The 27511-nt window shown below is 45.8% G+C and overlaps 1 protein-coding gene, 1 long non-coding RNA gene and 1 other non-coding gene across 3 annotated transcripts in view; 2 read left to right on the top strand and 1 right to left on the bottom strand.

Annotated features, from left to right (window-relative positions):
* The window catches only part of GRHL3 (grainyhead like transcription factor 3), a 35917-nt gene extending 35138 nt beyond the window's left edge, over positions 1-779 (bottom strand). The window contains exon 1 of the mRNA XM_019981295.2: positions 647-779. Within this exon, the coding sequence (XP_019836854.2) occupies positions 647-663 (17 nt within the window). The 5' untranslated portion in view covers positions 664-779. The remainder of the gene's footprint in view (positions 1-646) is intronic.
* On the top strand, positions 701-27149 carry LOC139178623 (uncharacterized). Its single transcript, XR_011563021.1, has 3 exons — positions 701-822; positions 9193-9654; positions 26233-27149. It is a non-coding gene; the product is annotated as an uncharacterized lncRNA (long non-coding RNA).
* Positions 24763-24835, top strand: TRNAG-CCC (transfer RNA glycine (anticodon CCC)). The gene has a single exon. It is a non-coding gene; the product is annotated as a tRNA-Gly (tRNA).
* Positions 27150-27511: the final 362 nt, after the last annotated feature.

Here is a 27511-nt window from a genome sequence, read left to right on the forward strand (position 1 = left end):
TAACTCTCAATAATCCTACAGAACATTCTTGTACCCATTTTCTAGATGAGGAAAATGAAGCCCAGATCAGTTCAATGACTTGTCCAAATCAAGATCACACAGCACACGAGGAGCTGAGCCTGGATTCAAACATAGGTCAAGCCAACCAAAGAGTGCATATGTTTAACCAGCACACTTAACTTTCCCACTTGTGACTATTCAAACCGAACAAGCAAGTCCCTTTTAAAAAACCCAACTCTCTGCCTAAGACAGCTCTTAGAACCACCTCAAAAAAGTTCTTTGGGGCAAGAAAATGGAAAGCCTATTTGGGATTGGCCGCTGTTTCTGACTTCCAGGGCCCCTTCAATGTAAGTGGTGCCGAAAGCCTTCACAGTTTCAGTCCTGTGTTTCCCTACCTGGCTCGAAACTGCTCAGCAGAGAGAGAAAGGAGAAAAAAAAAAAAAAAGATTTTCCCAGGGAAACACTGAGCTCTCGCTTGAGACGGGGCTTGCCTCAACACGCCAGAGTGAGATCGTCAGCCCATTCATTTACCCTTACAAATTGCTCTGTGAATCTTGGCGCCGGTCTCCCTGCCCTTTCCCCTTCTAGAAACCCCATACAGCCTCCCTGCTCAGAGAGCGCCAGGCATCCACGGTTGTTTACTCACTCAAGTTCATTCGACATCTTCCTGCTCCCAGGCTCCCGGGTTGGAACGATGGATCGGCACCGGGCACCGAGGCTCTGCTGACCGCTCCTCTCTAATTCTCGCCTGACACAGACATTCCCTGCCCAGGGAACTGTTTGATTTATGTTGAGGTTTCAGTGTGGGGATTCTGCTGACAGGTAGGTTCCCGGCAGTGCTGGCGCTGATTGGCTACAGGTACAGGTGCCGGCGACAGCAGGTATACCTCAACAGGTGCAGCTGTTAACTCTTGGCCTGCTGAGCTGGGGGCGGAGCCATTGGGGGGCTGGCTGGGTGGAACTGGCCAATTCCTTCCTTGGTGAGGGGGTGGGGGTGGAGATGAGGTAGGAGGGAGGAGGAAAAAAAAAAATGCTGGGGAGAAGATAGCCAGAGGAAAAGTACAGGGACAAACAGATACTTGGCTGCAGGAAATCTCGATTCCTGTTTCTAGTATCCTGGATACTTGGAACATTGGACCATCCTTCCCCCTCACCCCCCACCCCCGCCACCCTGCCAGATTCCCTTGGCCTCCTCCCCTACCCAGCATGGACTACTTCACAGCCACCAGGGAATTCCCAAAGGAGAGAGCAGATCTTCCCTTGTGGGCCTCTGTGCGAGTTCCCTTTCTTTTTTCCTAAAGCTCTCCCTTTAAGGGAAAGCTTATTTCTGAACAGTCTTTTACAGTTATTCAGGTGATTTCTCTTGACGGCTCACAGCAACCCACTGTGGTAGCTATTAGCACGCTCTCTTCCTCCCCCTACACACACACTTCACAGGTGAGGAAATGGAAGCCAGAGGGTAAACGTGACTTGCCCAAGGGCCTGAGCTATTGAGTGTCAGAGCCCAGATCTGAATCTTCAGTCATCTCACTCCGCATGTGGCTGTCCCTTTGAGCTGAAGTCAGTGGCCTCAATTCAGCAGACATCTATGGAACACCTAATGTGTGCCAGGCCCTAATCTGGGTTCTGGGGAGACAGGCCCAAAAGACAGGGTCACTGCTCTTGGAGTTTATGATCTGGAGGGGGTGTGTGTGTGTGTGTGTGTTGATGGCCAGGAGTGGGGGTGTAGGATGCAGGCAGCCTTTTATTTGGAGTGATACAGATCTGAATGAGATGTCAGCAAACCACATACCTCTGGCCAGCACACAAGGGATGGAAAAGTTGAAGTCGATCACCTTTGAAACCTTTAGCTAGCCGGTCATTTCCCAAACTCCAGTAAGTGCTTCATTCTGCGTTGGAAACGCAGGAGAAATCAGTTGCCTGTTAGACTAAGTAATTGTGGAATGATTGCCATGAGCTGTCTTCCGTAAAGAACAAGGTTGGTAAACCCAGAAGATCCACAAACAAACAGGAGAACGCTAGAACTTTTTATAGAGCTTCCACCATGAGTAATCTGAACTGAAGTCGAAGCCGGTCTTGGTATCTTTTGTTTTCTCTCTTTTCTCCTCCCCACCCCCCACCTCCACCCGCCACACACACACACACCTTTTGACATATCACCCCTTTGCTCTGTCTTCCTGAGAGCCTCACCTTGGCCCACTCCTTTCTCTCTCGGGGAAAGGCGGAGTTTCACCTACTCCTGCCAGTCTGATGGAGGTTTTCAAGGTAAGGCCAGAATCCAGAGGAGCCCTCTTGGGGTGTGGTCAGGCCTGTGGAGAGAATTGTCAGAGGTTGGTTCCTCGCTGGAAGCTATGTTGGGGATAATGGAGGGGGTCCTGACAAATAACAGTAAATAATCATAATAATTGCTAATGAAGCCACCTCCTCAGAGCAGGCCTCTCCCGCCACCCTTGTTAAAGTAGGCATTCAGTCACTATCACATCACTTAATTCTGGCTCTCTGAATCCCTTGTGACTTTTGGAAATCTCTCTAAATTGTTTATTGTCTTTCATCCCTTCTTCTAGAATGTAAACTCTGTAAGAGGAGAGACCTTGTCTGGGTCACTGTTGAATCTCCAGCGCCTTCCATGGTGTCTGGCAGACGGTCGGTGCCCAGCGTACCTCATGCATCAGGCATTGTGCTAAGCCTTTGCATACCTTGTCTCCCCCTTAAAACCGCTGTATGCCATAGGCCCTTGTGTTATCCCTGTTTTAGAGATGAGGAGACGGAGGTATGAAGTGATTAAATAAGTTCCTCAAGCTGCATGGCCTAGGAAGGGTAGCGCTAGAGTTGGGATCTGATCAGAGAGCAGAGCCTGGATGCCCAAGCCCTTGGCAGGGTTTATTGGTGGCAGGAGGGCCATTGGTGCCAGTTGTAACTGCAGAGCTTAGTACTGCCCGAAGGATGGCACACTTGTCTGTGTCCCTGTCTGCCCGCCTCCTGGAAGGCTGTGAAGTTTCTTTCAGCTGTGTTGCAACTCCCAGGTAAAGGGCCATGGGGGTGACTCATGCTGGCTGGGCTCAGGTGGAGACTGGGAACCCAGGCAGCGTGTCTGTGCTCGCTGGGCTTTTTAAATGGGTCCTCTCTCTCTACACCTGTGGATCATGTCTCTTTAATCGCCCTCACCCATCTACAGAGATCAGCAGGTCGTGGGACAGAGGGTTTTTAACGTCTCCACACACGGAATGTCCAGAAGGCACCTGGATGAGATGGAAGGACTGTGGTCCAGGGTAGGTCAGCAGGGTACCATGAGCCAGATTATAAGGTCGCTAGGACCCTCCAGCAGGAGCTAAGCCTCCCAGTCTGAGGGCGTGGTCTGTTCTAGGCCTTTGCTGAAGGATTCAGAGGTGCCAGGTTTTTTAGAGAGACGCTACCCAAGCTTTCCCCCACTCCTGCCCATTTCCTACTCCTGTGTGGCGTGGGCACAGCCCAGGGCTCAGCTGGGCTGGCATCTCTTCCCCTTCTTGGATTGGCCCAGTTCTTGGTTTCTTGGCAGAGGAGATTGAAAACAGAGACTCACCAATCATATGTGACATAATGATTGTATTCACAATAATAACAGTAAGTAATGATGACTGTAATTTATTTCATGTTTGTATATTGCAAGCATAGTGCTAAGAGTTATCTGTGCTGTCTGATAGCTTTACTCTGAGACTGGCTGACCTGGGTTCAGATCCCAGCCCAACTGTTTACTAGCTGTGTGATTTTGGGCAGATGACTTAAGCGTTCTGAGCTTGCTTCTCCACCTATAAATGGCTATAAAAATAGTATCCCCCTCGTAAGCTTATTATGGGAATAGGATAATGTATGTGAAGTGCACTGCTGTTGTGTAGTCACTCAGTAGAGTCCAACTCTTTGCAAACCCATGGACTACAGTCCATGTAGTCCAGGCTCCACTGTGCGTGGGATTTCCCAGACAAGAATATTGGAGTGGGTTGCCATTTCCTCCTCCAGGGGACTCTTCCTAACCCCAGGATCAACCCTGCGTCTCCTGCATTGGCAGGCGGGTTCTTTACCACTGAGCCCCCGGGGAAGCCTGCCTGGCACATCGTTGCTGTTGTTTAGTCGATGAGTCATGTCCAACTCTTGGTCACTCCGTGGACTGCAGCACTCTAGGCTCCTCTATCCTCCACTGTCTCCCAGTAATTTGCTCGAATTCATGTCCACGGAGGCTAGGAGAGATCAACGGCAAAAAGGAAAGGGCGTGGCAAAAGATGAGATGGTTAAATGGCTTGACTGACTTAGTGGACATGAATTTGAGTCTGACACATAGCACTCAGTAACTGTTAGGAAAGTTTTTGCTCCCAAATCACAGCAGATGGTGACTGCAGCCATGAAATTAAAAGACCCTCTCTCCTTGGAAGGAAGGTTATGACCAACCTAGATAGCGTATTAAAAAGCAGAGACATTACTTTGCCAAAAAAGGTCCATCTAGTCAAAGCTATGGTTTTTCCTGTAGTCATGTATGAATGTGAGAGTTGGCCCATAAAGAAAGCTGAGTGCTAAAGAACTGATGCTTTTGAACTGTGGTGTTGGAAAAGACACTTGAGAGTCCCTTGGACTGCAAGGAGATCTAACCAGTCCATCCTAAAGAAAATCAGTCCTGAATATTCATTGGAAGGACTAATGCTGAAGCTGAGACGCCAGTACTTTGGCGTCTGATGGGACGCCACCTGATGGGAAGAACTGACTCAATTGAAAAGACCCTGATGCTGGGAAAGATTGAAGACAGGAGGAGAAGGGGATGTCAGAGGATGAGATGGTTGGATGGCATCACGGACTCAATGGACATGAGTTTGAGGAAACTCTGGGAGTTGATGGACAAGGAGGCCTGGCGTGCTGCGGTCCATGGGGTTGCAAAGAGTCGGACACGACTGAGCGACTGAACTGAACTGAAAGGTTAGGACCCCTGAGTTAGGTGACTGCTGAGAGCCAGAGCTGCTCTATTTGTCTCTGCAGCTTGTGCACTGCACAGTCACAGCACTGTTTACAGTAGGGGCCTTGCAGTGTTGAGTGTGAATGCCCTGCTAACAGCTCTTCCTTTTCTAACACGTTAAAACTTTATGGTTGTTCCACACTTAATGACAATTTGTTGACCTATATAAAAACATGGAAAGGACAAATACCCAAATGTCAACAGTGCTCCTCTGTGGGTGCCAAAATGACAGGATTCTATTTATTTATTTGGTTTGTTTGGCCATGTGGCGGCTTGTGTTATCTTACATCCCCAACTGGGGATCTTAGTTCCACGACCAGGGATTGAACCCAGGCCCACAGCAGTGAAAGCGCAGAGTCCTAACCACTGAACCACCAGAGAATTCCCCAGGATGACAGAATTTTAATTGTTTCCCTATCCTTCTCCTCCCTGACCAAAGTTTCTGCATTGATTGTGCTTTTGTGATTAGGAATTATAAACAAAATCCCAGTTTAAATGTCATTCAGTTCAGTTCAGTCGTTCAGTCGTGTCCAACTCTCTGCAACCCCATGGACCACCGCACTCCAGGCCTCCCTGTCCATCACCAACTCCCGGAGTTTACCCAAACTCATGCCCATTGAGTTGGTGATGCCATCCAACCATCTTGTCCTCTGTCGTCCCCTTCTCCTCTTGTCCTCAATCTTTCCCAGCATCGGGGTCTTTTCAAATGAGTCAGCTCTTCACACAAGGTGGCCAAAGTATTGGAGTTTCAGCTTCAACATCAGTCCTTCCAACAAACACCCAGGACTGATCTCCTTTAGGACGGACTGGTTGGATCTCCTCACAGTCCAAGGGACTCTCAAGAGTCTTTTCCAACACCACAGTTCAAAAGCATCAATTCTTCTGCACTGAGCTTTCTTTATAGTCCAACTCTCACATCATACATGACTACTGGAAAAACCATAGCCTTGACTAGATGGACTTTGGTTGGCAAAGTAATGTCTCTGCTTTTTAATATGCTAAGTTGGTCATAACTTTCCTTCTAAGGAGTAAGTGTCTTTTAATTTCATGGCTGCAGTCACCATCTGCAGTGATTTTGGAGCCCCCCAAAATTAAGTCAGCCACTGTTTCCACTGTTTCCACATCTATTTGCCATAAAATGATGGGACCAGATACCATGATCTTAGTTTTCTGAATGTTGAGCTTTAAGCCAACATTTTCACTCTCTTCTTTCACTTTCATCAAGAAGCTCTTTAGTTCTTCTTCACTTTCTGCCATAATTAAATCAAAATTAATGCCCTTTGACTAAATGGTCATCGTGTTCCATTCTTCCTGGAGTAAAAGTGGAGATAAAGATAATAAAAGCTCACAGTCCTTGCTCAGAGCTTCCCTATAAGATGCATGAATGGAGAATAGGGCTCTCCAACCCGAAGGCTCTGGGCAGTGAATTCAGGAATCAGATCAGATCTTAATTAGAATTATTATCATTTATTGAGCACTTACCCTATGATGCTTTCTTTAAATGCTTTGTGTCATTCCTCCCTGCAAAATGGGATCACGTTATTCATTCCAGACAGACAACTCCTAGAGTATTGAGCAAGTTTCTAAAGGAGGAACTCCAGAGTCAGCTGCCCGAGACCTTGGACAAGCAACTTCACCTCCTCATTACTCAGATTTCCTTCTCAGTGAAATGATCACTATGAGAATTAAAGGAGATAACATGGTGTCCTCAGTATGTGCCAGGCACAGTTCTAGGTGTGTTACATGTACATATCATGTAACCGTCTTGAGTCCTGTGGCATGGTTATAATTTTCCCCATCTTACAGAGGAGGAGCAGCCTCAGGAACGTGAGGTAACTCATCAAAGATCACTTAGCTATCTACTTAGTATTCAAGTAGGATCAAATCAAGCTCTACATGACCCCAAAGCCATGGGAACAGTCCTTTCAACCTCCTGTGTTCCCTTTTGGAACAAAGTCATGGAAGGATAGAAGGAAAGAAGGAAGGAGGGAAAGAAAATAGATAGGTTGGCTGATAGCACTTACAAGATAAGGAAGGATTTGTTAGCATTTGGACTGCAGAAACTATACAAGGGAAAACCTCCCTTGGTACTTTGTCCCAGATCTCAACAAGTGTTCAAGAAGTATTTGTTGAATAAATGAAAAATGAACAAATGTGTATAATTTACACAAGGTCATTGACATTCTGGGATATCAGCTGTTGCCTTCTGTCCCCACCCCCAGGGAAAGACCTCCGAAGTTTGAATCCTTGCTCTTCCTGTTATTAGCATATACCTTTGGGCCAATGACTCAGTCTGTAAATTTCAGGGACCACATCGTCCCTCAGTGGATTGATCTGTGGAGTAAATAAGGTCTCCATGTAGAGCTAATGGCCCGGAGTAGGTAGCTGGTGTTATAGGTGAGCACCCAGCTTAGAAAGGGATCCCCAGCCACCACCTATTACCGGCCTGACTACACAGTTTATGGCACTCAGCACTCAGCCTTCCTTCAAAACAGTTCCTTCAGGGAATTCCCTGGCGGTTCAGTGGTTAGGATTTGGCACTTTCATTGCTGAGGCCAGAATTCAATCCCTGGTCTGGGAAATAAGATCCAGCAAGCTGCTCAGTGCAGTCAGGAGAAAAAAAAAAAAAGCCTCTTCTATGTGTAAAGCTCTTTTCAGCTTACATAGTGTTTTCCTATGGTTTATCTTCTCTGATAGAGCCACAGAGAGGCAGGGAAGAATGTTATCACTGGCCCCATGTAAACTGAGGCTTAAAGAAAATACCCCTACTGAAGCAAAGGAGCTTGGATTGGAACTTCACATCACCATAGATACCATTATGGATCCCGTGGGTCCCGTTATACTGTCCTGGGTGTGCACCCAAAGCCCTATTTCATCCTAATATTCTTCTCTACCCCATCGCTGGACTTAAGTGGAGGGACAGGCCGCACACCCAACATGCAGAATATAGTCCTAACTGGAAGGCATGGAAGGACCTGGAAATTGTACTCATGAAGAATCAGGACAAGGAGTGGGCAGCCTCCAGGCCCTTTTACACTCTGTATTTTAGATTTTTATCACAGTTCTGCCAATAACACCACCTACATTCCTTCTGAAAGGAACGGAAGGACATGAGGAATCATGGGGTCTAAAGTCATCCTGAGAGCTCCCTTAAAAGAAAAAAAGAAAAATCTGGAAACAGAGAAGCAGGGTTGTTGTTTTTTTTTTTCCACTTATCAAGTTGATAAAGATGAAAGAAAATGGTGTTGGCAAGAGTGAGAGAAAGCAAGCTGTCTCCTTGCTGGAGGGAGTGTGAATCAGTCTAGACTTTGGAGTTAGATTTCAACTCATCCTTTGATCTTACATTTTCACTCATAGGAATTTAGCCTAAGCAAATAATCTGTGTGTGGACAGTTATCTGCAAGGATATGCATCAGAGCATTGTTTATAATTCTGAAAAATTAGAATTAATATAAATATCCTTCAGCAGAGTCTCAGTAAAGTAAATTAAGATCCTTGAATATAGTTGGATATTGTGTCACTGTTCAAAACGATGCTACAGAAAGCCCCTTAACACCGGGGAAATTACTTCCTATGCTTACAGCACGATTGTTAGCATTTTTGAGTCTTTACTGTGTTCGAGGCACTGAGCTCAGTTGTTTAGTCTCCTTTAATCCTCACAACAACCAAGTGAAGTAAGTACTATTATCTTGATTTTACAAACAAGGGGAGTGAGGCCTCGAAGTGAAATGTCTGGTGGTCGTTCAGTGTCTCAGTCCAACTCTTAGTGACCCCAGGGACCTGCAGCACACCAGGCTTCCCTGTCCTTCACCATCTCCTGGTGCTTTCTCCACCCAAGGTCATTTCCAGGGGGGGTCTCTGAGCTGGTCTCGAATGAACCTGGGTCAGATTCCCAACTTTTAAGTCTTTCAGCTACTCTTTACCGTTAGTAAATGAGTCCTTTCCTATTTTTAAAACCCATTTCCATGAGTGGAGAAAGAATAGGAAAGGTACGCACCAGAGAGTATCAGGGGTGGTAGGATCAGGGGTGATTTATAAAAAGTTTATTCTTTTCGTGTATCTGTCAACATTATTTCTCCCATTAATAGGGGCAAAAAAGAGAGAGAGAGAGACTCTTTATAGTTATTAAGGAATAGCAAGTCAGAGAAGGCTTATCCCTGAACTGAGAAGGAAGAAGCGGCCAGACTGCTATCTGGAGATTCTTTCTCTGTTGCCAGGAACCAGCCAGAACAGGAGGCAGCCAGAGAGAGCCGTGCCAGGAAGAATGTGGCCGCTGTCCTGGAAGGAGAGGACCCACTTGGAAGAACAGAACCCGGCTGGCTCAGCCCCTGAGGCTCACTCTCTCCAGGGACCTGGCCTCGGGCCCTAGTAGCCCACCTCCTACCACTGTGGGCCATCACCAGCCCACTTCAGAAAAAGGGCATTAAACCAGATACTGCCCACTTCCAAATAAAAGAGAGCTTCAAGTAAAAGTAAGTGAGAAGCACCTTAGTCCCTACCACCACCCTGGCAAGCAAGGCTGAAAATGCATTTTCTTCTGTATTTCATCTATCTGAAGGGGTCACACTGGGGACTTGGGTATTCAGATGACAGTCTCCTTGAGGAACTACAGAGGAAGAATGTACAAGGCCTGGTTTGGACAGAGAGGATCCTGGAACCCCGGTTGCTGAATAGAAGAAGTGAGTGTCTGGGGTCAGGGCTGCCATCCTAGGTTAGAGGGAGCTGGGGTAGGGTGGGCGGGTGGGACAGGTGTGGCCTGCTCCGGGCTTAGGGAGGTTCAGATAGGCACAATTAACCCATAAAGTCCTTTCCTTTTCCTTAAGGGTTTTCCTTCTAAGGCTGCCTCTGATGTTTGTTTAGATCTCATCTCACTGGAGGAGGGTGAAGTCGGAGGGGAGGGGATTTGCTGGGGAAGGCAGAGGCCACATGGTCAGAGGTTAAGTGCTTGCCCTTGCTCATTGAGGGGAGGGTTTTTCCGAATCCTCTGCTGGCCTGCCCAGAAGACGTTTTTAAGTCTCTCAGTTGGGGTGAAGATGGTCAAGCAGTGGGGAAAGGAAAGGAGAATAGTTCAGAAACTGGCCTAGAGGGACCTGCAAACCATATCTTACACCAAGATCAGGTCCCTCAGGCGGGCAGTTACCTTGGAAGGTCAGCAACCACTCACCACGCCTCACTTGTCCCAGCTCCCCTTTTAGCCTGCGTTCCAGACAGGCTGCCCATACGGCCTGGCCACGTGTCCTGCGGTGGCAGGGCCAGCTTTCCCTCCCAGACAGGCTCATTTATTTGACTCCATCACCCCCACCCCAATTGCTCTGGAATCCAGCTGTGTTCACATGTCAATTCATTTGTTCATTCAGTGAGTATGGAGACTTACTTCATCATTCAGTTCAGTTGCTCAGTCGCCAGTCTGACTCTCTGTGACCCCATGGACTGCAGCAACTCCCCGCGTTTGCTCAGACTCATGTCCATCACATCAGTGATGCCCTCCAACCACCTCATCCTCGGTCGTCCCCTTCTCCTCCCGCTTTCCATCTTTCCCACCATTAGGGTCTTTTCCAATGAATCGGTTCACATCAGGTGGCCAAAGTACTATTATAATGATTTTTTTCTAATTTCATCATTAAAAATTACAATAGTAGCTCTCATTTTTTGAACACGTAACTATATATCAGACTGGGCTAAGCATGTTACCTGCCCTGTTTCACTCAATCCTTACAACTGCCCAAAGATTGAGGTACAGTCATCACCTCTGCTTTATAGGTGTGGAAACAGGCTTAAAGGAGTGAGGGAATTGAGTGACCAAGCCAGGATTTGAACCCAGGCTGTTTGGCTCATAAATTCAATCCCTGAACCACCATTTTCTGTTGCCTGAAAAAGCGGTCATTCAGTGAACTTAGTGAGGGCCAGCTCTGGCCAAGCATCTATACACAGGGTGGGCAGAGAAATGAATAATGTGTCTCCTTCTGCCCACATGGAAGCCTGGCGGGTGAACCTTCATCTAATTTGTCTATTGGGGAAAACCTTTCCACCTTTGTCTGTCTATGGTTGTAGTTTTGTGAAATTGGTTTTACTCTCAGATAACAGTGATTCGTGTGTGTTGGAGGATTCCACGAGAGTTCACTGTAATCTGCAGATGCACCTGCCTCGGTGCACACAGACATACACGACAAAGCACATCTAGTTGAGAACTTCGATTCTGGAGATGAGCTACCTGAGTTCAGATCTTGAGTCTGCCGTTTACTACCTGTATGACCTTGGGCAAGTCCTTTGATCTCTTTGATCCTCCGTTTCTTCATCTTTAAACTTCTACTTTGTAAGGTTTTACATGAGGTAACACATGCAAAGCATTTACACCACTCTTGTACACTCAATCCTATGATGTAAGCTATTGTTGCTATCATTAGGGATGGGTCTCTCTGGCCTCCCCAGTGAAACAGTGCGTTCCTGTCTTGTCTCTTCCCTTGCTCCTGCCACCCAGGACACTCAGCCCAAGGCAGGTGTGCCTGGGAGTTAGTCACCAGGCTCCCCAGCCTCCAAGGGGACGTGAGCATGAATGTTCCCCTCTGCCCAGGCGCCTCTGAAATCTGAGTCATGCCTCGGCAGCTCTCCCTAAAGAGAGATTTCCTTCAGCCTCAACCCACTCCCTTTCGCAATAAACTCAGTCCTTCATACCCTCCTAGGTCATGTGCACATCCCCACAGTTTTACCCACTGATGGACCCTAGGGAAATCTCCCTGGAGATCAGAATCTTGATAGGCAGATGATAGAGACTTGACTCTCTAGCCAGTGGCTTTGACTGTACTTCCAAATTCCTAGTGGTCTCTGAATTGACTGATGGCCCAGTTTAGGGTCACAGTATTTCATTTGGCTATCCTTGAACTAAGTGACAACTCAGACACAAGCACCGTCTGGATGGGACAAGCTTGGGAGCTTATGTTTGTTTCACTCTCTTCCACTCTCCAATCTCTGGGGCTCCTTGTGGCCTGTGAGGTGGTTTGGGGGATTGAAAGTTAGGGCTGTCAACTTAGAAGGCTTGTTGCGCCTTAGATAGTTTCCTGTGAATGGTGACCAGCTCCAGGTCTCAAGACCCTGGTTCAAAACCTGGCTCCGCCTTTCCTTAGCTGGGACCCTGAGCTTCATAACTTGTTTCTCAGGACTCTGTTTTCTCATCTGTAAAAATGGGAATAATAATATTATTTACCTCATAGGGTGATTGGAGAAGGCAATGGCAACCCACTCCAGTACTTTTGCCTGGAAAATCCCATGGATGGAGGAGCCTGGTAGGCTGCAGTCCATGGGGTCGCGAAGAGTCGGACACGACTGAACGACTTTCACTTTTCACTTTCATGCATTGGAGAAGGAAATGGCAACCCACTCCAGTGTTCTTGCCTAGAGAATCCCAGGGACAGAGGAGCCTGGTGGGCTGCTGTCTGTGGGGTCTCACAGAGCCAGACACTACTGAAGTGACTTAGCAGCAGCAGCAGCATAGGGTGGTTATGAGGATTAAATGCATGTGAAGCATTTAATATAGTGCCTGGCACATAGTCCTGTTGTTATGCAATGAGGGAGAAGGTGCTGGACCCAGAGTCAAGAGATTGGGGTATGAGTTCCAGCTCTGCTACTTGTTGGCTGTGTAGACCTTAGGCAAGTTAACTCCCCATCTCTGAGTTTCTTCAACTGTGAAATGAAAGTTTGGGGTTTGAAGGTCAGTTGGGTTCTTTTTACCTATGTAATATCTGTGAACTGTGACTTTGAAGGTATATATATATATAAAAACCCAGAAAGGAAAAAAAAGTACCAGATGTTTTCATCTGCCAAAATTACATTTCACAAATCCCAGGACCCTTGACCCCATCTTCAAAAGCCACCCCATCCAGCAGCCTCTAGGCTGAGCCTTCTCAACCAAGGAACTGTTAGAAAGAGCCCAAGAAGCTTACTAGAGCCACAGCCAGGCCTCAGGGAAGAAAGCAAAGTGGGCATCACAGTGAACCGCATCACAATGAACCAGCCAGACCCCAACATCATACCCCAGGATTTTACCCTTCTGTGCCTTAGGCAAGAGTCTAATCAGAAAGGATTAGTTTATGGCCAGGGATGTTTCCTCTGTAGCTTGAAAATGTTCTGATCTATTGTAAAACAGGGCCCGCCAGGGAAATAGAACAGTTTCTTCTTGGTCTGGTGACCTCTGACCCTACCCCCCTTCCTGACCCGCCTGGCTGTCTCAGCCACCCCCTGCAGGAGACAAATACTGGGAAAGGGGAGGCAGTCAGCATCCCTAAGGACTGGGGAGTCCCTCCCCAGATAGTCTCCATGAGTGCAGAGTCCCACTGAGTTATTCTTAGGCTCTGTTTGAAGCTGCAGGGGGATGAGCTGGGTGGGATTTGCTGAAAATGAAAAGCAGTTTGTTTCAACTCGTTCTACCAGTTTTTACCCTCTACAGTAAAACATCACTTAACCATTTTAACGGAACGAATTTACCTTTACAGAGACAGTGGGTCTAAGAGGAATTTGTTGGTGGTAACTAGCAAACAGAGGGACCTTTTATGAAGCCCTGAGTACCCAGCATTGTGCCAAACACCTTACATCCATTATCTTACTTTAAAAATTACTGGCTTCACTGTGGGGTGGCGGGGGGGGGGGTGTGGGGGGTGGGCGTGGGGTGGGGAATGTGGTTTTAATTTTTCAGGTGAGAAAACTGAGGTCCAGAAAAGTAAAGTGATTTGCTCAGAGTCAGTGGTGGAGCTGGCACTTGTATACTGCAGGGCATCCGCTGCAGCCGTGACTTCGTGCAGACTTGAGTGAAGCCTTGTTGGTGAAGCTGTGCCCAGGCAGAGATCTGCCCACCTTTTATGAAACCTCAGGCTCAGTTTTCCAGAAGACCTACCTGATCGCTTTTTAGTCCTTTGATAGCTCAGGGCTCTTGGGGCTTCCCTCATAGCTCAGTTGGTAAAGAATCCTCCTGAACGCAAGAGACCCCAGTTCGATCCCTGGGTCGGGAAGATCCCCTCAGGAAGGGATAGGCTACCCATTCTGGTGTTCTTGGGCTTACCTTGTGACTCAGCTGGTAAAGAATCTGCCTGCAATGTGGGAGACATAGGTTCAATCCCTAGGTTGGGAAGATCCCCTGGAGAACGGAAAGGCTACCCACTCCAGTATTCTGGCCTGGAGAATTCCATGGACTGTATAGTCCATGGGTGTGACAAAGAGTTGGACACAACTGAGCGACTTTTACTTTCACTTCTGTCTGTGGAAGAGGCTGTTTCCAGGGATAGATGGAGCACCCTGTTTCCCGGTCACTGTCATGTCCAATGGCCAGTTACCATGGACTTTTCCCCCCTGCCCAGCAAATGCCAGGTCCAAATGCAGCCAGTTTTGAGGATAAAGAGTCTGGAAGAATTCTGCAGTGTGGATGCCCTTTCCAGGGTCTAGTCCAGCCCTGAGCCCGTTCCTTCTCTAGCTGGGAAGTGTCTTCCTCTTCCTGCTTTTGTGTAACTGCTCTGCCCACGGCAAGCCCACTTCCTTCCCTTCTGTCCCTGTGCCTTCCCGAGGAAGTAGCTGCCTTTTCTTCACAGCAGGTGGCTCTGCCCTGCTCTGGCTCCAGTTTCCTGTGCCGTTTGCTCCATAACTCTCCTGGACCCAAACTGTTTCCAAATCCTCTGAAGTCATTTCAGGGAATCCCAGAAATGTATCCTGGGAGACACAAGAATGCCCAAGATGCTCCAGGCAGAAAAGGTGCTAGGATCGAAACATTTGGGGAAAGCTTCATACCAGACTCTTCTAGAAATTAACCGTATACAGCTATCAAGCCAAGTCACCAAAGAGTTCTGCAGTGAGAAAGCCTGTTTCGTTTGTTTTTTCAACAAACTGAGCTGACCATGAGATCATCTCCCCTCATCTCTACTATATATCTATAAAACCTGTAGAACCAGTGATCCACTGTGGAACATACTTAGATGCTACCCTCAGCCTGCCACCAGAGTATAAAGCTGACCTTCCTATTTCTCTGCGCTGATCTAACATAACATGATAAATAATCTAAGGTGACATCTGATCTGTAGGGTCTTCAAGAAAGACATACTCAATGGGGACGAAGAGTCTCTTAACACAATTTGATGAAGATGCTACTTCCAGAAAAAAATCAGGGGTTTTGCACGGAAGAGGAGGAGTAGAATTTGAAACAGCCAGCAGACAGGGTTTACCAACTTTTATTCACTTCCTTTTCCGAGGACCAAGCCAGGGATGGAATGCAATGGAAAATAGTCAAAGTGCAGAGCCCAGTATCAGATAAATACTTGTAGGGTGAAGCAATGAATGATCTAATAATTGGTCTCCTAGCCTCCAGGCTCTTCCCACTCCATTTTTATGCTACCGGCTATATATATATATATATATGGTCTCAAAACCCAGATCTCATCAGTCCACTTTATTGCCCAGGAATCCTGTTCCCTGCTTCCTTCAGGATAAAGGTTATATGCCTTGACCTGGCATTTAAAACTCTATAGAGCAGAACTCCAACCTACCTTTTCATCCTTCTTTCCTACTCCTTCCCATCGGGTACTCATTCTAGTGGCACCGATCTCCCCAGATACAGTCTTTCTTCCTTCCTTCCTTTTCCTGAGCTGTTCTTTTTGCCTCAGATTTCCTCCCCGGCCCCCATTGTCACATATTCAGTCCTAGCAATGCTTCGAGGCTCAGTTCAGAACCGGCCACCCATGTTAAATGAAAGCAAGACACAAAAGGAGAACATTATGAATGATTCCATTTAGACAAAAGTCAAAAATAGGCGAAAACTAATCTGTTATGGAAAAAAAAAAACAATCAGAACTGTGGTTGCCTTTGGGGAATAGGATTTGATTAGAAGGGGAGGGGTGCACAGGGGCTCTTCGGGTATGGAGAGATCCTCTACCTTAATTCCGACGGTGGTTACATGAGTGTGTACATTTGTCTGAATTCATTGTATTGTACATTTAAGATCTGTGCAGTTCCCTGTGTTGTAAATTTAATCTAGAAATGAAAATCTTACCACATAGGTCACCCTGACAAGAATTCACTCCATTGTCCATTATTCTCTCAAAGCACTCCGTCTATACCAGCAGCACACCACTTACCATAGCCCGCCTTCCGTGAGAATTATACGTGTACACGTCTGCCTCCCTGATGTGAGCTCCCTCCAGGGCCCTCCCACAGCAAGTACTCATCAAATGTTTGCAAAATTGAATTGAAGCCAGATTCATAAAAATAAAAGTAGGGGCTTCCCTGGTGGTCCAGGGGCCAAGACTCTGCACTCCCAGTGCAGAGGCCCTGGGTTCGACCCCTGTTCAGAGTACTAGATCCCACATGCTGTAACTAAGAGTCTGAGTGCCGCAACTAAATATCTCAAGAGCTGCCGCTAAGACTGGACACAGTCAAACAATAAATAAAACTATAAGATTTTTTTTTTTAATTTTGAAAAGCAACAAGTGCTATCACGTATTTCAGCTGCTGTGAGCCAAGCTGTGTGCTAAGTTCCTTATACGTATATTTAGTTGTTCCATCACTTCATGGCAGATAGATGGGGAAACAATGGAAACAGTGAGAGATTTTATTTTGGGGCCTCCAAAATCACTGCAGATGGTGACTGCAGCCATGAAATTAAAAGACGCTTGCTCCTTGGAAGAAAAGCTGTGACCAACCTAGACAACATATTAAAAAGCAGAGACATTACTTTGCCAACAAAGGTCTATCTAGTCAAAGCTATGGTTTTTCCAGTAGTCATATATGGATGTGAGAGTTGGACTATGAAGAAAGCCGAGCCCCGAAGAATTGGTGCTTTTGAACTATGGTGTTGGAGAAGACTCTTGAGAGTCCCTTGGACTGCAAGGAGATCCAACCAGTCCATCCTAAAGGAAATCAGTCCTGAATATTCATTGGAAGGACTGATGCTGAAGCTGAAACTCCAATACTTTGGCCACCTGATTCGAAGAACTGACTCATTGAAAAAGACCCTGATGCTGGGAAAGATTGAAGGCAGGAGGAGAAGGGGATGACAGAGGATGAGATGGTTGGATGGCATCACTGACTCAACGGACATGAGTTTGGGTAAACTCCAGGAGTTGGTGATGGACAGGGAGGCCTGGCGTGCTGCGGTCCATGGGGTCGCAAAGAGCAGTTCAGTCGCTCAGTCGACCCCAATTCTTTGTGACCCCATATATATCAGCTCAGTATCGTTCAGTCGCTCAGTCGTGTCTGACTCTTTGTGACCCCATAAACCGCAGCATGCCAGGCTTCCCTGTCCATCACCAACTCCCGGAGTCCACCCAAACCCATGTCCGTTGAGTTGGTGATGCCATCCAACCATCTCATCATACTGGAGTGGGTAGCCTTTCCCTTCTCCAGGGGTTCTTCCCAACCCAGGGATCAAACCCAGGTCTCCCACATTGCAGGTGCATTCTTTACCAGCTGAGCCATGAGGGAAGCCCGAAATATATATATATATATATATATATATATATATATATATATATATATATATGCACACACTTAATCCCCATGAGATCCCGGGTAGCCATTAAGTCTGAAAAGAGAAAAGTCTGCATCACAAATGTGAATGGTTTAGCTATATTACATTATAGGCAAATTAAGGGTGTCTCAGACTGTAAAGATAATACCTGCAATGCAGGAGACCCAGGTTCCATCCTTGTGTTGGGAAGATCCCCTGGTAATCCACTCTAGTATTCTTACCTGGGAAATCTCATGTACAGAGGAACCTGGTGGGCTACAGTCCATGGGATTGCAAAGAGTTGAACATGACTTTGCAACTAATCAATAGTATCTATGTGCAGTGGATGAGATGGTTGGGTGGCATCACTGACTTGATGGACATGAATTTGAGCAAGCTCCGAGAGTTGGTGAAGGACAGGGAAGCCTGCTGTGCTGCAGTCCATGGGGTCGCAAAGAGACACTACTGAGATACTGAATTGAACTGTCCAAGCTTTATGTGATTATGTATGTGTGTGTGTGTGTTACTATTACTACTTTACACTGAGAATACTGAGGCCTAAGGTCGGAGGAATGTGTTGTGCTAGAAATAGGATATAAGCCCAGGACTGCCTGATCTCAGAGCCATTAAGCTGGACTAGCTCCAGAGTGGCACATTTAAATCCAGGTGAGATGTGAGACTTGAAAACAGTGGTTTCCCTGAAATTGACAGTGTGTGTGTGTGTGTATTTCTGGGAAGTGTAAAGTCTTTGGAAGGCTCCCACAGCCCCAGGAAGTGGGTGCTTAACTAGAGGAAGACTTGGGTTTGTAACTCTAACTTCACCATTTATCAGTTGCATGACATCACCATAGGCAAGTTGTTTCATATGACCTAGCATGGGTTCTCCCACCTTCGAGACTGGTGTAACAGTGCCTACCTCATGGCTTTTAAGGGAGGATTCCTTCAATGAGATAATGCATGTAAACCTCTCAGCATGTGTAAGATCTCAGTAAATGTTGAGTTTATTAGTATTATCATTTTGCTATTATGATTACAACTCCCTGTCTCCTCCTCCTCCCATTCCCCACGTGCTACAAACACACACACACACACACACACACACACACACACACACACACACAGAATTCTTTCCAAATGCAGGATACAGTCGTCTAAGCCACTGTGACAGATACTTCTATCACAAGCACAGCAGAGTAGCCAGTCAGCCCAGGGAATAAAACAAAACAAAACAAAATGAAAAAACCCTAGCCAACTCCCTGGTGGGAATGACTCCAGGGAATTTTTATGATTTGGGTCAAAAAAAGAATCTTTGGGCTTCTCCTTGCCCAACTCTTTCTGAAGTGGATTGGCTTGAAGCCTTACAACAGGAACAGGGCCATTGTGACCCAAGTGCCCACCTTAGAACTGCAGGTGAAGTCCAGACCCTGGAGTTCAGGGGCTGACGGGAAGACTGGAACCCCCCAACTGCAACCTTGACCTTTGGGATTCTGCCTGAGGGGGCCTGGCTGAGGATGAGGGTCCCCCTTTGTAGTTTTAAAGACCAGACCTTAGGGCATTCTGCCCTCAACCTGAATCACTGTGTGGCAGGTAGAGGAGTTGCCAGGGAAAAGTCTTCTCAATAGATCGTGCTTTTGGTCTCTGATGTGTAGAATTCAACAGGTCAGGTTATTTGAAATTAAAAAAAATGATTTTGTCTTATTTCAAAAGAGACCCATGGTCTTTGAGAAGGGAAAAAAAAATTCAGTGCACATAACGAAGAAATTTTATCCAAAGAGAACCACCGCTGTTCTTCCCTGCACTTTACCCGTTTAGAGGAAGGCCACTGCCCTGCAGTTAAGTGCACAACCTCTCCAACTGGACTCTAACCCTAGCTGTATACATGTGGGCTAGTCTCTTGAACCCTCTGAGCCTCAATTCCTCAATTGTAAAATGAAAATTAAAAAAATAAATATTTTTTAATTTTAAAGACAGCATCTATGTTATATGATTGAAATAACACCTAAAAGTGACTCAACTAATGTTCAGTTCAGTTCAGTTCAGTTGCTCAGTCATGCCTGACTCTTCACAACCTCATGAACCACAGCACACCAGACCTCCCTGTCCATCACCAACTCCTGGAGTTTAACCAAACTCATGTACATTGACTCAGTGATGCCATCCAACCATCTCATCTTCTGTCATCCCCTTCTCCCACCTTCAATCTTTCCCAGCATCAGGGTCTTTTCAAATGAGTCAGCTCTTCACATCAGGTGGCCAAAGTATTGGAGTTTCAGCTTCAACATCGGTCCTTCCAATCAACACCCAGGACCCATCTCCTTTAGGATGGACTGATTGGATCTCTTTGCAGTCCAAGGGACTCTCAAGAGTCTTCTCCAACACCACAGTTAAAAAGCATCAATTCTTCAGTGCTCAGCTTTCTTTATAGTTCAACTCTCATATCCATACATGACTACTGGAAAAACCATAGCCTTGACTAGATGGACCTTTGTGGACAAAGTAATGTCTCTGCTTTTTAATATGCTGTCTAGGTTGGTAATAACTTTCCTTCAAAGGAGTAAGCGTCTTTTAATTTCATGGCTGCAATCACCATCTGCAGTGATTTTGGAGCCCCCACAAATAAAGTCAGCCACTGTTTCCACTGTTTCCCCATCTATTTGCCATGAAGTGGATGGTTTTTCCAGTAGTCATGTATGGATGTGAGATTTGGACTGTGAAGAAAGCTGAGCGCCGAAGAATTGATGCTTTTGAACTGTGGTATTGGAGAAGACTCTTGAGAGTCCCTTGGACTGCAAGGAGATCCAACCAGTCCATCCTAAAGGAGATCAGTCCTGGGTGTTCTTTGGAAGGAACAATCCTAAAGCTAAAACTCCAGTACTTTGGCCACCTCATGTGAAGAGTTGACTCATTGGAAAAGACTCTGATGCTGGGAGGGATTGGGGGCAGGAGGAGAAGGGGACGACAGAGGATGAGATGGCTGGATGGCATCACCAACTTGATGGACATGAGTTTGAGTGAACTCTGGGAGTTGGTGATGGACAGGGAGGCCTGGCGTGCTGCAATTCATGGGGTCGCAAAGAGCTGGACATGACTGAGCAACTGAACTGAACTGAACTGAACTGATGGGACAAGATGCCATGATCTTAGTTGTCTGAACATTGAGTTTTAAGCCAACTTTTTCATTCTCCTCTTTCACTTTCATCAAGAGGCTCTTTAGTTCTTCTTCACTTTCTGCCATAAGGGTGGTGTCATCTGCATATCTGAGGTTATTGATATTTCTCCCGGCAATCTTGATTCCAACTTGTGCTTCTTCCAGCCCAGCATTTCTCATGATGTACTCTGCATAGAAGTTAAATAAGCAGGGTAACAGTATACAGCCTTAACGTACTCCTTTTCCTATTTGGAACCAGTCTGTTGTTCCATGTCCAGTTCTAACTGTTGCTTCCTAACCTGATACAAATTTCTCAAGAGGCAGATCAGGTGGTCTGATATTCCCATCTCTTTCAGAATTTTCCACAGTTTATTGTGATCCACACAGTCAAAGGCTTTGGCATAGTCAATAAAGCAGAAATAGATGTTTTTCTGGAACTCTCTTGCTTTTTTGATGATCCAGCAAATGTTGGCAATTGGATCTCTGGTTCCTCTGCCTTTTCTAAAACCAGCTTGAACATCTGGAAGTTCATGGTTTACGTATTGCTGAAGCCTGGCTTGGAGAATTTTGAGCATTACTTTACTAGCGTGTGAGATGAGTGCAATTGTGCGGTAGTTTGAGCATTCTTTGGCATTGCCTTTCTTTGGGATTGGGATGAAAACTGACCTTTTCCAGTCCTGTGGACACTGCTGAGTTTTCCAAATTTGCTGACATATTGAGTGCAGCACTTTGACAGCATCATCTTTTAGGATTTGAAATAGCTCAACTGGAATTGTATCACCTCCATTAGCTTTGTTTGTAGTGATGCTTCCTAAGGCCCACTTGACTTCACATTCCAGGATGTCTGGCTCTGAGTGATCACACCATTGTGATTATGGGTGATGAAGATTTTTTTTGAACAGTTCTTCTGTGTATTCTTGCCACCTCTTCTTAAAATCTTCTTATTCTGTTAGGTCCATACCATGTCTGTCCTTTATTGAGCCCATCTTTGCATGAAATATTCCCTTGGTATCTCTAATTTTCTTGAAGAGATCTCTAGTCTTTCCCATTCTATTTTTTTTTTTTTTTTTTTTCTATTTCTTTGCATTGATTGCTGAGGAAGTCTTTCTTATCTCTCCTTTCCATTCTTTGGAACTCTGCATTCAAATGGGTATATCTTTCCTTTTCTCCTTTGCTTTTCATTTCCCTTCTTTTCATAGCTATTTGTAAGGCCTCCTCAGACAGCCATTTTGCTTTTTTGCATTTCTTTGTCTTGGGGATGGTCTCGCTCCCTGTCTCCTGTACAATGTCACGAACCTCCATCCATAGTTCAACAAATGTTATCTCTTCTTATAGCAAATGCAGATTCTTGGGGGAAAAAATTGCTGTCACACCATAGATCCTGTTTATAACCTGCTTGTTACCCCCAATAGCTGATGATGTGAATCTCTTTCCAACATCAAATGTTCCATTATGACCTTTGTATGGGAGATATGGCCTCATTTATCAGTCCCCCACTGACGGATATTCAGGATGTACCCAATATTTCTATTTTTATAAACAATGCTACATGAACTACGACTAAACTAATTTGTGTCCAGCCATCATTATTTCCTTGGAGCCAATTTCGAGAAGTAGAATTTCAGGGGGGTTTTAGGGTAGGCACAATTTTATGATTTTTGATACCTGTTACCATACTGCCCTCCAGAAAGGTTATACTGAGTTCTTTTCCCACCACGAGGGAACCAGAGTGACTGTTTCCCTATATCATCACCAACACTGGTTTTTATCATTTTGGTGCATCTGTAAGCAATTTTCTTGAGCAAGGGGATTTGTTCTGTCTGTCTGATTCAACTGGAACTCCCAGAGGGCAGGGCAGGGAGGTATGAACAGCTCCCGCCGTGTGTAGCTCCCATGCCTAGTACACGCTCTTCACACAACAAACACTCACGAGCTATCTAAACCGAGTCTCCGAAGACAAGAGTGACTTTAAGCGCCCTGAACAGCCAGTTCTTAATAACGCAAAACTGAACAACTAAAAATGGCACCTGGAGAAATTCAGAGACTGTGCACAGAAGAAGGCAAAGGCACTTCCAGAAGCACTGCCCTGGTATTCAGGTCTTAATCAGCCGAAATCAGCCTAGGCCAGGGCCACGTATCTGCCAGCAGATTTGCATGCATAACTAGAGATCTACTCCAGTTTCAAATGCATAGGGGAGCTCTGAGCCAGGAGACGGGTTTCGCGCTGTCACCATTTTGGCGGTGGCCCAGGACACGTCACCTCATCCTTTTGGGCTTGGTGTCCCTGTAGGTTTAGTAATGTTTCCGCCAGAGGTATTTTAACAATCATGGAATATCACCTTCCTCCCCTTTCCAACATTTATTGAGGAAATGTGATGCCTCCTATCCATGCTGGAGGCAGGTTGGCATGTGGGTGAAGAAACAGATTCTGGAGTTGGGCGTTCTGGGTTCAAAACCCTTGCTCTGTAGCATCCTCACTATATGAATTTGGACAATGGGACTCCTCTGAGACCTGTCCCCAAAGTTTTTGGTACCAGGGACCAGTTTCAGGGAAGACCTCCACGGAGCAGGATGGTGGTGGTGTGGGGTGGGTGGGTGGTATCCGGACGATTCAAGTGTGCTACATTTATTTTGTACTTTATTTCTATTATTATTACATCAGCTCCACCTCAGATCATCAGGTATTAGATCGCACAGGTTGGGGACCCCTGCCTTAGAGGGTTTGGTGGACGGATTAAATCAACTCATCTATCCAAATCCCTTAGGACAGTGCTTGGTACACAGTGAGCACTGTCAGCAACGACTTGTCTGGTTTAAACCTTGTGGTATCACTGTGAGGTAATGATTACTTTTCCACCTTAAAGACGGGGAATGAGGAGCATAGACGTCACACAGCTGGGAAGGATAAAGCCTGCCCTGAGCTCACGATATCTCACTCAGGACTTTTCGCAGAAACCTGAAATAGTAAAGCTGGAAAACTCCTTCCAAGTCATCTCATCCAGTCTTGACGAGCCCAGAGAGTGGAATGGACTTGCCTACGGACACGCACCCAAGGTACTTGACCGAGCAGGGCCTGGGCTCCAGCCTCCCCATGGCTGCTCGGGACCCTGCTGCCTGGTGCCCAGAGAAAGACGCCTCTGTCTCTGCCCAGTCACTGCCCTCCCTCCTGGGCAAGGAGAGGAGCCCAGGAGCTTGTGGGGACTTGATCGACTCTCCGGCCAGGCACAGACCAGGTGCTCAGAGAAGCCACTGTTGTCGCTGGCCGCTCCAATTACTCCTTTTGTGCAGGGATTCCAGTCTCGGGTCTCCTCCCAGGGAGACGGTCATCCACCAGCTCCTGCCTGGACTTGTCCTCTCTGGAGCTCCCCTGGGTGCCAAGGAAGGGGGACTGTGAGATTGGTTGCTCTTGCTGCCAGGCCCACGCTGCTCCCTGTTCAGACTCAGCACTGGGCAGGGGGTGTGAGATCTTGGGGGAACGGGCCCCTGCCCCTCCTCAACAGCTCACTCTTTCCTGCCTTGTTCTTAGGCTGTCTTTATAAAAAACGATACATTTAACCTAACATATTAAAATTATTACTTCAGTGTGTAGTCAATATACATAAAGCATTAATGCTGCTGCTGCTAAGTCGCTTAATGAGGGGAACTTATTTTTTTTGTACAAATTGTTAAACTCTGATACGGATTTTAATACTACAACACAGCTCATTTTGGATGCTACATTTTCAAGGGCTAGGGACCAAAAAGTGGAAAAATCTACATGTCCACCAACTGGTAAATTAACAAGAGGTAGTATATCCATACAGTTGTTTACTTCAGTTTAGTCACTCAGTCGTGTCCGACTCTTTGCGACCCCATGGACTGCAGCACAGCAGGCTTCCCTGTCCATCACCAACTTCCTGAGCCTACTCAAACTCATGTCCATCAAGCTGGTGATGCCATCCAACCAACTCATCCTCTGTCGTCCCCTTCTCCTGCCTTCAGTCTTTCCTAGCATCAGGGTCTTTTCCAATGAGTCAGCTCTTCACATCAGGTGGCCAAAGTATTGGAGTTTCAGCTTCAGCATCAGTCCTTCCAATGAATATTCAGGGCGGATTTCCTTTAGAATAGACTGGTTTGATCTCCTTGCAATCCAAGGGACTCTAAAGAGTCTTCTCTAGGACTTCCCTGGTGGCCCAGTGGCTAAGACACTGCACTCCCAATGGAGGGGCCCCAGGTTCAATCCCTGGTCTGGGAACTAGATCCCACATGCCGCAATTAAAATAACCCTTGTGCAGCCAAATAAATCATAATAAAAGCTTTTATTTAAAAAAAGAGTCTTCTCTAACACCAGAGTTCAAAATTATCAATTCTTTGGTGCTCAGCTTTTTTTATAGTCCAACTCTCACATCCATACATGACTACTGGAAAAACCATAGCTTTGACTAGATGGACCTTTGTTAGCAAAATAATGTCTCTGCTTTTTAATATGTTGTCTAGGTTGGTCACAGCTTTTCTTCCGAGGAGCAAGCGTCTTTTTATTTCATGGCTACAGTCACCATCTGCAGTGATTTTGGAGCCCCCAAAAATAAAGTCTCTCACTGTTTCCATTGTTTCCCCACCTATTTGCCATGAACTGATTGGACTGGATGCCATGATCTTCGTTTTCTGAATGTTGAATTTTAAGCCAACTTTTTCACTCTCCTCTTTCACTTTCATTGTTCAGCCTTAAAAAGGAATACAGTACAATAGGAGGAAAGCTTGGAAAAAACAGAGGCTAAGGGAAAGAAACCAGACTCAAAAGACCATATATATATATATTGAATGATTCCTTTTATGTGAAATGTCCAGAATAGACAAATCCATAGAGAAAGGAAACAGATGGTGGTTGTCAGGGGACTAGGAGTTGGGGCGTGTGGAGTGGCTGCTACTAGGGACAGGGTTTCTTTAGGGGGTGATGAATTGCTCTGGAATAAGTGTGATGGGTGTATAACCTTGTGAATACACCGATAGCCATTAAGTTGTATACTTTAAAATAGTGAATTGAGTGGTATAGGAATTCTATCTTGATTTTAAAAATGATATATTAAAAATAAAATGTAGTCATACCAAAACAATGAAATTATCTTTTTTGTCCTTTTTCAATTTATTTTTCATATTGAAGTCTATTTGATTTACAGTGTTGTGTTCATTTCAGGTACTAACAGACCTACAAAGTGATTCAGGTATATATATACATATCTCTTCTTTTTCAGATTCTTTTCCCATGTAAGTTATTACAGAGTGCCGAGTAGAGTTTCCTGTGCTACACAGTCAAAAAAAGTAAAAGTTAAATCACTCAGTCGTGTCCTTGCGACCCATGGACTGATTCTCCAGGCAGAAATACTGGAGTGGGTAGCTGCTCTCTTTTCCAGGGGATTGTCCCAGCCCTGGGATTGAACCCAGGTCTCCCACCTTGCAGACAGATTCTTTACCATCTGTCCTTGTTAATTAGCTATTTTATATATAGTAGTGTGTATATGTTAAACCCAAACTCCTGATTTATCCCCCCCCACCCTTTTCTCTTTGGTAAAACCATACATTTGTTTTCAAAGTCTGTGAGTCAGTCTCTGTTTTGTAAATAAGTTCATTTGTATCATTTTTTTTTTTTTTTAGATTCCACATATAAGTGATACTTATATGCAGAGTACATCATGAGAAACGCTGGGATGGATGAAGCACAAGCTGGAATCAAGATTGCTGGGAGAAGTATCAATAACCTCAGATATGCAGATGACACCACCCTTATGGCGGAAACTGAAGAAGAACTAAAGAGCCTCTTGATGAAAGTGAAAGAGGAGAGTGAAAAAGTTGGCTTAAAGCTCAACATTCAGAAAACAAAGATCATGGCATCCAGTCCTGTCACTTCATGGCAAATAGATGTGGAAACAGTGGCTGGCTTTATTTTTGGGGGCTCCAAAATCACTGCAGATGGTGACTACAGCCATGAAATATAAAGACACTTATTCTTTGGAAGAAAAGTTATGACCAACCTAGACAGCATATTAAAAAGCAGAAACATTACTTTGCCAACAAAGGTCTACCTAGTCAAGGCTATGGTTTTTCCAGTAGTCATATATGGATGTGAGGGTTAGACTACAAAGAAAGCTGAGCACCAAAGACTTGATACTTTCTAACTGTGGTGTTGGAGAAGACTCTTGAGAGTCCCTTGGACTGCAAGGAGATCCAGCCAGTCCATCCTAAAGGAAATCAGTCCTGAATATTCATTGGAAGGACTGATGTGGAAGCTGAAACTCCAGTACTTTGGCCATCTGGTGTGAAGAGCTGACTCATTTGAAAAGACTCTGATGCTGGGAAAGACTGAAGGCAGGAGGAGAAGGGGATGACAGAGGATGAGATAGTTGGATGGCATCACCAACTCAACGGACATGAGTTTGAGTCAACTCTGGGAGTTAGTGATGGACAGGGAGGCCTGGTGTGCTGCAATCCATGGGGTCACAAAGAGTCGGACACAACTGAGCGATTGAACTAAACTGATAAGTGATATCATATGATATTTGTCTTTGTCTGAATAAAGCTGTTTTTAATAGGAAAATGTTTTACACTGATTCCGTTTCTAGGTTTAAATGTAAATTAATTAAAATGAAATGAAATTTAAGATTCAGTTCGTCAGTCACAGTTGCCACATTTTAAGCCGCACTAGGCAAGTGGTGTACCAGGGCTTCCATCCTGGATGATGCAGCTTTGAGGTATGGCCGCTCCAGGTCACCACCTGAGACTCCAACTGGCATCTTTATCCCTCTCTGGCCTGGGTAAATCCTGAAGGGACCGAGGGCAGACAGGACCAGGACACTGAGGTGAGTGAATGAAGCTGTAAGAGCATACGTGTCTTTTCTTCCCCACCATATGTGAAAGCATGTCAGTTTTATCACTT

Source organism: Bos indicus, chromosome 2 (assembly GCF_029378745.1).
Source record: "Bos indicus isolate NIAB-ARS_2022 breed Sahiwal x Tharparkar chromosome 2, NIAB-ARS_B.indTharparkar_mat_pri_1.0, whole genome shotgun sequence".
Lineage (NCBI taxonomy): Eukaryota > Metazoa > Chordata > Mammalia > Artiodactyla > Bovidae > Bos > Bos indicus.